The sequence below is a fragment of the Apis cerana genome, linkage group LG13 (genome assembly GCF_029169275.1).
Source record: "Apis cerana isolate GH-2021 linkage group LG13, AcerK_1.0, whole genome shotgun sequence".
Lineage (NCBI taxonomy): Eukaryota > Metazoa > Arthropoda > Insecta > Hymenoptera > Apidae > Apis > Apis cerana.
This window is the reverse complement of record NC_083864.1, coordinates 4,584,737-4,596,148: the sequence shown is the minus strand read 5'-3', so window position 1 is coordinate 4,596,148 and position 11,412 is coordinate 4,584,737. Positions and strand designations below refer to the sequence as shown.

The following is an 11,412-nucleotide window of genomic DNA, read 5'->3' as shown; positions in this document are numbered from 1 at the left end:
TCTATAAAAAAGTATTAGGCCATATATAGCGAAAAACGATTAGTTTAGGAGATATTTCAGAAAATGTAAAATATAAGACCTCCTATCGTATCATGTTCTCCTAATACAAAATCGAATTTTTCGACAAAAATTTTTCTATCCCTCAGTGAATTTTGATCGTAACATTTTTTCTTGAATATCTCGCTTATTATTCAGAATATTAAAAAATGCTTGGAATAAAAGTTGAATGGTTTCGAAAGGGCTACATTCTGGTGATCTCAGTTTTTTCGTAGGTGGACCCATAAAAAAGTTATCAACGTCAGTTTTATTTGCTTAATGGAATCGTATATTTTTTAATGCACCAATCGATGCGTCTCTGTATTCTCTATAAAAAAGTATTAGGCCATATATAGCGAAAAACGATTAGTTTAGGAGATATTTAAGAAAATGTAAAATATAAGACCTCCTATCGTATCATGTTCTCCTAATACAAAATCGAATTTTTCGACAAAAATTTTTCTATCCCTCAGTGAATTTTGATCGTAACATTTTTTCTTGAATATCTCGCTTATTATTCAGAATATTAAAAAATGCTTGGAATAAAAGTTGAATGGTTTCGAAAGGGCTACATTCTGGTGATCTCAGTTTTTTCGTGGGTGGACCCATAAAAAAGTTATCAACGTCAATTGTACTTGCTTAATGGAATCGTATATTTTTTAATGCGTCAATCGATGCGTCTCTGTATTCTCTATAAAAAAGTATTAGGCCATATATAGCGAAAAACGATTAGTTTAGGAGATATTTAAGAAAATGTAAAATATAAGACCTCCTATCGTATCATGTTCTCCTAATACAAAATCGAATTTTTCGACAAAAATTTTTCTATCCCTCAGTGAATTTTGATCGTAACATTTTTTCTTGGATATCTCGCTTATTATTCAGAATATTAAAAATGCTTGGAATAAAAGTTGAATGGTTTCGAAAGGGCTACATTCTGGTGATCTCAGTTTTTTCGTGGGTGGACCCATAAAAAAGTTATCAACGTCAATTGTATTTGCTTAATGGAATCGTATATTTTTTAATGCGTCAATCGATGCGTCTCTGTATTCTCTATAAAAAAGTATTAGGCCATATATAGCGAAAAACGATTAGTTTAGGAGATATTTAAGAAAATGTAAAATATAAGACCTCCTATCGTATCATGTTCTCCTAATACAAAATCGTATTTTTCGACAAAAATTTTTCTATCCCTCAGTGAATTTTGATCGTAACATTTTTTTCTTGAATATCTCGCTTATTATTCAGAATATTAAAAATGCTTGGAATAAAAGTTGAATGGTTTCGAAAGTGCTACATTCTGGTGATCTCAGTTTTTCGTGGGTGGACCCATAAAAAAGTTATCAACGTCAATTGTATTTGCTTAATGGAATCGTATATTTTTTAATGCGTCAATCGATGCGTCTCTGTATTCTCTATAAAAAAGTATTAGGCCATATATAGCGAAAAACGATTAGTTTAGGAGATATTTAAGAAAATGTAAAATATAAGACCTCCTATCGTATCATGTTCTCCTAATACAAAATCGAATTTTTCGACAAAAATTTTTCTATCCCTCAGTGAATTTTGATCGTAACATTTTTTCTTGAATATCTCGCTTATTATTCAGAATATTAAAAAATGCTTGGAATAAAAGTTGAATGGTTTCCAGAAAGGGCTACATTCTGGTGATCTCAGTTTTTTTCGTGGGTGGACCCATAAAAAGTTATCAACGTCAATTGTATTTGCTTAATGGAATCGTATATTTTTTAATGCGTCAATCGATGCGTCTGCCTTCCTATAAAAAGTATTAGGCCATATATAGCGAAAAACGATTAGTTTAGGAGATATTTAAGAAAATGTAAATATAAGACCTCCTATCGTATCATGTTCTCTAATACAAAATCGAATTTTTCAAACAAAATTTTCTATCCCTCAGTGAATTTTGATCGTAACATTTTTTCTTGAATATCTCGCTTATTATTCAGAATATTAAAAAATGCTTGGAATAAAAGTTGAATGGTTTCGAAAGGGCTACATTCTGGTGATCTCAGTTTTTTCGTGGGTGGACCCATAAAAAAGTTATCAACGTCAATTGTATTTGCTTAATGGAATCGTATATTTTTAATGCGTCAATCGATGCGTCTCTGTATTCTCTATAAAAAGTATTAGGCCATATATAGCGAAAAACGATTAGTTTAGGAGATATTTAAGAAAATGTAAAATATAAGACCTCCTATCGTATCATGTTCTCCTAATACAAAATCGAATTTTTCGACAAAAATTTTTCTATCCCTCAGTGAATTTTGATCGTAACATTTTTTCTTGAATATCTCGCTTATTATTCAGAATATTAAAAAATGCTTGGAATAAAAGTTGAATGGTTTCGAAAGGGCTACATTCTGGTGATCTCAGTTTTTTCGTGGGTGGACCCATAAAAAAGTTATCGACGTCAATTGTACTTGCTTAATGGAATCGTATATTTTTTAATGCACCAATCGATGCGCCTCTGTATTCTCTATAAAAAAGTATTAGGCCATATATAGCGAAAAACGATTAGTTTAGGAGATATTTAAGAAAATGTAAAATATAAGACCTCCTATCGTATCATGTTCTCCTAATACAAAATCGAATTTTTCGACAAAAATTTTTCTATCCCTCAGTGAATTTTGATCGTAACATTTTTTCTTGAATATCTCGCTTATTATTCAGAATATTAAAAAATGCTTGGAATAAAAGTTGAATGGTTTCGAAAGGGCTACATTCTGGTGATCTCAGTTTTTTCGTGGGTGGACCCATAAAAAAGTTATCAACGTCAATTTTACTTGCTTAATGGAATCGTATATTTTTTAATGCGTCAATCGATGCGTCCCTGTATTCTCTATAAAAAGTATTAGGCCATATATAGCGAAAAACGATTAATTTAGGAGATATTTAAGAAAATGTAAAATATAAGACCTCCTATCGTATCATGTTCTCCTAATACAAAATCGTATTTTTCGACAAAAATTTTTCTATCCCTCAGTGAATTTTGATCGTAACATTTTTTCTTGAATATCTCGCTTATTATTCAGAATATTAAAAAATGCTTGGAATAAAAGTTGAATGGTTTCGAAAGGGCTACATTCTGGTGATCTCAGTTTTTTCGTGGGTGGACCCATAAAAAAGTTATCAACGTCAATTTTACTTGCTTAATGGAATCGTATATTTTTTAATGCGTCAATCGATGCGTCTCTGTATTCTCTATAAAAAAGTATTAGGCCATATATAGCGAAAAACGATTAGTTTAGGAGATATTTAAGAAAATGTAAAATATAAGACCTCCTATCGTATCATGTTCTCCTAATACAAAATCGTATTTTTCGACAAAAATTTTTCTATCCCTCAGTGAATTTTGATCGTAACATTTTTTCTTGAATATCTCGCTTATTATTCAGAATATTAAAAATGCTTGGAATAAAAGTTGAATGGTTTCGAAAGGGCTACATTCTGGTGATCTCAGTTTTTTCGTGGGTGGACCCATAAAAAAGTTATCAACGTCAATTGTATTTGCTTAATGGAATCGTATATTTTTTAATGCGTCAATCGATGCGTCTCTGTATTCTCTATAAAAAAGTATTAGGCCATATATAGCGAAAAACGATTAGTTTAGGAGATATTTAAGAAAATGTAAAATATAAGACCTCCTATCGTATCATGTTCTCCTAATACAAAATCGAATTTTTCGACAAAAATTTTTCTATCCCTCAGTGAATTTTGATCGTAACACTTTTTTCTTGAATATCTCGCTTATTATTCAGAATATTAAAAAATGCTTGGAATAAAAGTTGAATGGTTTCGAAAGGGCTACATTCTGGTGATCTCAGTTTTTTCGTGGGTGGACCCATAAAAAAGTTATCAACGTCAATTTTACTTGCTTAATGGAATCGTATATTTTTTAATGCACCAATCGATGCGTCTCTGTATTCTCTATAAAAAAGTATTAGGCCATATATAGCGAAAAACGATTAGTTTAGGAGATATTTAAGAAAATGTAAAATATAAGACCTCCTATCGTATCATGTTCTCCTAATACAAAATCGAATTTTTCGACAAAAATTTTTCTATCCCTCAGTGAATTTTGATCGTAACACTTTTTCTTGAATATCTCGCTTATTATTCAGAATATTAAAAAATGCTTGGAATAAAAGTTGAATGGTTTCGAAAGGGCTACATTCTGGTGATCTCAGTTTTTTCGTGGGTGGACCCATAAAAAAGTTATCAACGTCAATTTTACTTGCTTAATGGAATCGTATATTTTTTAATGCGTCAATCGATGCGTCTCTGTATTCTCTATAAAAAAGTATTAGGCCATATATAGCGAAAAACGATTAGTTTAGGAGATATTTAAGAAAATGTAAAATATAAGACCTCCTATCGTATCATGTTCTCCTAATACAAAATCGTATTTTTCGACAAAAATTTTTCTATCCCTCAGTGAATTTTGATCGTAACACTTTTTCTTGAATATCTCGCTTATTATTCAGAATATTAAAAAATGCTTGGAATAAAAGTTGAATGGTTTCGAAAGGGCTACATTCTGGTGATCTCAGTTTTTTCGTGGGTGGACCCATAAAAAAGTTATCAACGTCAATTTTACTTGCTTAATGGAATCGTATATTTTTTAATGCGTCAATCGATGCGTCTCTGTATTCTTTATAAAAAGTATTAGGCCATATATAGCGAAAAACGATTAGTTTAGGAGATATTTAAGAAAATGTAAAATATAAGACCTCCTATCGTATCATGTTCTCCTAATACAAAATCGAATTTTTCGACAAAAATTTTTCTATCCCTCAGTGAATTTTGATCGTAACATTTTTTCTTGAATATCTCGCTTATTATTCAGAATATTAAAAAATGCTTGGAATAAAAGTTGAATGGTTTCGAAAGGGCTACATTCTGGTGATCTCAGTTTTTTCGTGGGTGGACCCATAAAAAAGTTATCAACGTTAATTGTATTTGCTTAATGGAATCGTATATTTTTAATGCGTCAATCGATGCGTCTCTGTATTCTCTATAAAAAGTATTAGGCCATATATAGCGAAAAACGATTAGTTTAGGAGATATTTAAGAAAATGTAAAATATAAGACCTCCTATCGTATCATGTTCTCCTAATACAAAATCGAATTTTTCGACAAAAATTTTTCTATCCCTCAGTGAATTTTGATCGTAACATTTTTTTCTTGAATATCTCGCTTATTATTCAGAATATTAAAAAATGCTTGGAATAAAAGTTGAATGGTTTCGAAAGGGCTACATTCTGGTGATCTCAGTTTTTTCGTGGGTGGACCCATAAAAAAGTTATCAACGTCAATTGTACTTGCTTAATGGAATCGTATATTTTTCAATGCACCAATCGATGCGTCTCTGTATTCTCTATAAAAAGTATTAGGCCATATATAGCGAAAAACGATTAGTTTAGGAGATATTTAAGAAAATGTAAAATATAAGACCTCCTATCGTATCATGTTCTCCTAATACAAAATCGAATTTTTCGACAAAAATTTTTCTATCCCTCAGTGAATTTTGATCGTAACATTTTTTCTTGAATATCTCGCTTATTATTCAGAATATTAAAAAATGCTTGGAATAAAAGTTGAATGGTTTCGAAAGGGCTACATTCTGGTGATCTCAGTTTTTTCGTGGGTGGACCCATAAAAGAGTTATCAACGTCAATTGTATTTGCTTAATGGAATCGTATATTTTTTAATGCGTCAATCGATGCGTCTCTGTATTCTCTATAAAAAAGTATTAGGCCATATATAGCGAAAAACGATTAGTTTAGGAGATATTTAAGAAAATGTAAAATATAAGACCTCCTATCGTATCATGTTCTCCTAATACAAAATCGAATTTTTCGACAAAAATTTTTCTATCCCTCAGTGAATTTTTATCGTAACATTTTTTGTTGAATATCTCGCTTATTATTCAGAATATTAAAAAATGCTTGGAATAAAAGTTGAATGGTTTCGAAAGGGCTACATTCTGGTGATCTCAGTTTTTTCGTGGGTGGACCCATAAAAAAGTTATCAACGTCAATTTTACTTGCTTAATGGAATCGTATATTTTTTAATGCACCAATCGATGCGTCTCTGTATTCTCTATAAAAAAGTATTAGGCCATATATAGCGAAAAACGATTAGTTTAGGAGATATTTAAGAAAATGTAAAATATAAGACCTCCTATCGTATCATGTTCTCCTAATACAAAATCGAATTTTTCGACAAAAATTTTTCTATCCCTCAGTGAATTTTGATCGTAACATTTTTTCTTGAATATCTCGCTTATTATTCAGAATATTAAAAAATGCTTGGAATAAAAATTGAATGGTTTCGAAAGGGCTACATTCTTGTAATTTCAATTCCCAGGCCCAGAATTCTTTAAATTTTCAAAAATTTTCAAATATTTATGAAATACTTACCTTTACTTACCTTTATATACTTACCTTTTTTTAAAGATGATTTCTCAGCAAAAAAAATGTTTTTGTAAACATTTTTTTAAACATTTTTTTAAACATTTTACTTAAATCTAATTATAGAATATAATAAACTTACCTGTTTTATACTTACCTTTTAAATATGATTCTTCAGTGTAAGATAAAAACTTTTAGACAGAAAATTTGATTTTTTAATAGGAGAATATAAGTTGATAGGAGGTCGATCGAGATTTTCGGCAATTCTTTGAAATGACATCAAAAAATTGGGAAATTTTAGGAATTTTGGTACTGGGAAAATAAATAAAAACTACGGTTTGTTCACAAAAATTAGTGTCTTTATTTATATTTTATATTTTTTACATTTTTTACATATACATTTACATTTATATTTATTTACATTTTTACTGTTTATATACAAAAATTTTCGATAGTTTTAAAAAATTAATTAAAAGAATTTTGATAATTCTTGAAAATATAATTTAATACATTTATTTAAATTTAAGAGAATAAGGAATTAGGTTTAGGAAATGAAATGAGAAAACTGTTTTTTTTTCATTCATGTTTTTATTAAAATAAAATATATTTACAATAGAAAGATACATGAATTAATTTAATTCTTAACTAATTGATTGGTTACAAATATATGCATGATATACTATGTTTTGTACATTATAAAATACAAATAGCTTATCCTTATATTTTATACATCTTAAAAACTAGTGTTACAAAAGTCATGGTTATTTGTACAATTTATTTTTATATAAACTAGATATATTTAATTATTTGAACTATTAATTAGTTCCATCTGGACGCGATCTTCCTGTGACTTTTGGCATTTTTTTATTTGTAGAATCCTCCAATTCTTTTGCTTTGTAATAATGGGGAGCTACTTCTAAAAGCCACTTACTCTCGATTTCTGTTACCTATAAAATTATATTAAATATTACATTAGATAAATTATAAAATTATCTATCTATAAACTATGATTATCTTAAACTAGTTAAAAAAATTTGTTTGCAAAGAAAATAATTTTGAAATTATTAAATTTTAAATAATTATTAAATAATTATTAAATATTTTACAATAACTCACCTGTCGCATAAATTCTTTTGTAGTAAAAACCAATTCATGATAGAGTAACCAACGTGGCAGCTCTTGAAATAATGAGCTATTAGGATGAATTGAAACTGTCTGATTATGTTTTGCAGTTTTGTAATGTCCTCCTTTTGATAATCGCGCTACATGATAGAAATATCCTGATGTTATAGCCTAAAATTCAATCAATTCAATTCTTTAAGTTCGTTTCCCTTATTTTTTTATGTTATTCTTCAAAATTAAAGCAAATTAATTTTTAAAAAATGAAAAAAAATGGTGATACTTATTATTCTACTCACCTTTCGGATATTCACTGTTTCCGTAATTCCTGATACGAGTTCCATTTCAACTCGTTGCATGAGACCAACTAATTGTTCTCTGACATCTCTAGCTCTTTTCATCGATCGATGTTGAATGAAATTCTCATAACACCAATGAGTACTGAAATCACTTTGCTGCCATTGATTGTATACATTCAATAAAGTCAAATGATCGCCACCAGGTACATGGAAATTTTTTCGAGCAGTATCCGCATGGATAATCTTATCTTTAGGCCTATAGAAAATAGCTCCATTTACTGATAACATAGCGGCGATCGTGGCTACTTCTTCCGAGCACCGATACTGTTCACTGGCCAATAGCATCTTTGCCATCATAGGATCTAATGGAAATTCAGCCATTTTTCGACCAAGTTTTGTTAATTCTCCACGGTGATTTAAAGCCCCCAATGCATATAGTTGTTCTAAAGCTAAAACTAATGTTTCGTGTGGTGGAGGATCCAGAAAATCGAAATGGACTAAATCATTTATTCCCAGAGCTTTCAGAGTCAACACGGCATTGCCTAGCATTTAATAATTTAATTAGATGAAGAAAATTTACAGAAAAAAAATATGATATAACAGTTTTTACCAAGATTGATTCTTTGAATTTCAGGTACAGTATTATCTTCAAGTTCGTGTTGATAAGCCCAAGCTGTATATAATCGGAAACATTTTCCTGGAGCTACTCTTCCAGCTCTTCCAGCTCTCTGATTTGCAGAAGCTTTACTAATTGGGACAACCATTAAACTTTCCATGCCCGTACGGGAGTTGAAATTGTTCTGCTTCGCAAATCCAGGATCTATTACGTACACTATGTTATCTATTGTTAATGATGTTTCTGCTATATTTGTAGCAAGAACTACCTATTAATAATTAAAAATATCAAAATAAAGGCAAAGAAATTAATACGTTTAACGAAAAAAAAAATAAGAATTTATTTATCGTACCTTTCTCGCTCTTGGCGGAGTAGGTTGAAATATTTTTGCTTGCATATCGCTTGGAAGATTTGCATATACAGGAAGAATCAATAATTCTCCTAATTTCGAACCTAATCGTCTCACTCTCTCTTGCAACATTTCCTGACATGTTTCTATTTCATCTTGACCTAACAGAAATTCATTAAAAATTGCAAGATTAAAATTATTGAAGGAGATTAATAAGATTATTAATTATAATTATTAATTATTAATATTAATTATTAAATACTGATTAGATACTAAAAATACCTGTTAGAAACACCAATATATCACCAGGTGGTTGAGTGGCATGTATCTGAAGAATAGAGACAACACAGGCATCAATGTAATCCGCTTCTGGCGCTTTGGTATAATAAATATCGACAGGAAATCGACGGCCGGGTATCCTAAAAATCGGAGCATCATCGAAGAATTCGCTAAATTTCGTTGCGTCCAACGTGGCAGATGAAATTAGAAGTTTCAGATCCGTTCGAAACTTTGTTATATCCTTTACCAACCCGAATAAAATATCGGTATGCAAAGTACGCTCGTGTGCCTCGTCGATGATCATAACACTAAAAATAATGTTGTTTTGCTAAAGCAAGTAGGAAGAAATTGATTAATAATTGAATGATCAATTCAAACGTTAATGATCAAATTTATTAACAAATGAACGAATAAATTTGTATAAATCCTTTCTGAATCTTGATACCTGTAAGAACCTAAGTCCGGTTCGCTGAGAAATTCACGATGCAATGTACCATCTGTCATATATTTAATACGAGTACGATGAGAAGTACAATCCTCGAAACGGATCGCATAACCAACTTCATTACCCAATTTTACACACATCTCATGAGCAACTCTCGCCGCAACAGACATAGCAGCTACTCTTCGCGGCTGTGTACAGCCAATTATTTTGTTATCCTCTGCGAAACCAGCCTCATACAAATATTGTGGAATTTGCGTGGTTTTTCCAGAACCTGTTTCTCCTTCAATAATTAATACCTGAATCAAAATAGATAATATATTCATTGATTAGCTTATAATTATCAGCATTTATTTTAAATAATATTAATATATGTATTAGTAACATACCTGATGATCTTTTATAGCTTGAATGAGATCATTTTTAAAAGGATAAATTGGTAAACTTTTTTTTGTTTCTTGTATAGTCTGCAATGCCTTAACTTGCGGTGGTGGACTTGCTTTTCTATCTTTTTCAGTACCAGGCATATGTAATGCTTGAATGAATTCCACTTCATCTTCCAAAAGAAGATCATAATCTTGTTGCACTATAAACAATAAAAAACTATTTAATGATTGTGATATATTTTTATATGATATAATATTAACCTTAAATAATTATACCTTTTCTGTTTTTAGCACCAAATCGAAAAACAGCAGATGACATTTGATCAGACTCCCATTTACTCTGTTCAGATTGTGGTGGTTCATTATCATGTACTTCTAATTCTGGCTCAAGTTTTCCTTTTTCCAATGGCATATGATAACGTTGTACCCTTTCAAGTTCTCTTGCTTTTTCATGTTCTTTAGCTAACTGGAGTAATTGTTTTTTATGTTCCCGTTCTCTCCTTTCCCGTTCTGTTAATCTAAAATTAATTAAATATATTAATTACTATATATTATTGTATGACTTTCTTGTATAATGTTGAAAATTTAGATAAAGAATTACATTTCTTCTTCAAAAAGATATTCATCATCAATTATATCAGCTTCTAGTTCGGCCACCTTATCATCTTTACGTTTTTCTAAATATTTCCGACGAGATTCAACACGCAATTTTGGTACCAACTTTTCTCGCATATCAGTTTCCATAATTTTCAATCTTTTAGCAGCTTCCGCTGTTTAAAAAATAACATTTACACGTTTTAAAAAATAAATAAAAATAAATTTAATTATTTGAAAATAAAATGATAATCATTCACCTGCTCCTGAACCAGCCGGCATAGCTACCTTTCGTATTTTACTTTCATCTTTTGCTTTTAATCGATTAGCAAATTCATCTCTTTCTTTGATATCTTTTTTACGTCTTTCTTCTTCGCTATCGCTGTTTTCACTTGAGGATTCTTCTTTTCTGTATTTACTCATTTTGCACTTGGTATGAAAAAATAGGTTATATTTACTTTTTGTCAAAGAATCACGTGAAAAGCTTTGATTATATATATACAGAAAACAGCCTACAGTCTGTCTAAATAACCCTACTGACGAGTCCTCTAACAGATTTTGGATAAAACATTTTCTTCGTTTACCTTCAATATTTTTCTTCTATCATTGATTCCTGATTTTTATATTATTCTTATATTTTTATTTTAATATCAATAATCATTTCAAATAATTTTAAAATAGCTTTCAGGAGTTTAATATTATTTAATATAATATAATATTTAATAATTAAGAACGAAAAAAATTTATCCAAATCCTGAACAATAACAAATAATACATCAGACGCGTCTAGATGTTGTATGTGCATCGATAGTTATAAATGGATATCAAAATTATCGATATTTTTTTATTAATATAAAT

At 29.9% G+C, this 11,412-nt stretch overlaps 1 protein-coding gene across 1 annotated transcript; it reads right to left on the bottom strand.

Annotated features, from left to right (window-relative positions):
- Positions 1-7,038: 7,038 nt before the first annotated feature.
- Positions 7,039-11,337, bottom strand: LOC107993390 (pre-mRNA-splicing factor ATP-dependent RNA helicase DHX16). The gene is made up of 11 exons (XM_062083688.1): positions 10,815-11,337; positions 10,562-10,730; positions 10,237-10,478; positions 9,964-10,160; positions 9,578-9,873; positions 9,136-9,440; positions 8,857-9,014; positions 8,499-8,772; positions 7,889-8,430; positions 7,587-7,763; positions 7,039-7,417 (listed from the first exon to the last, which is right to left on the bottom strand). Exons 1-11 carry the CDS (start codon positions 10,975-10,977, stop codon positions 7,286-7,288), a joined length of 2,655 nt encoding a protein of 884 aa, XP_061939672.1. The 5' UTR covers positions 10,978-11,337; the 3' UTR covers positions 7,039-7,285.
- Positions 11,338-11,412: the final 75 nt, after the last annotated feature.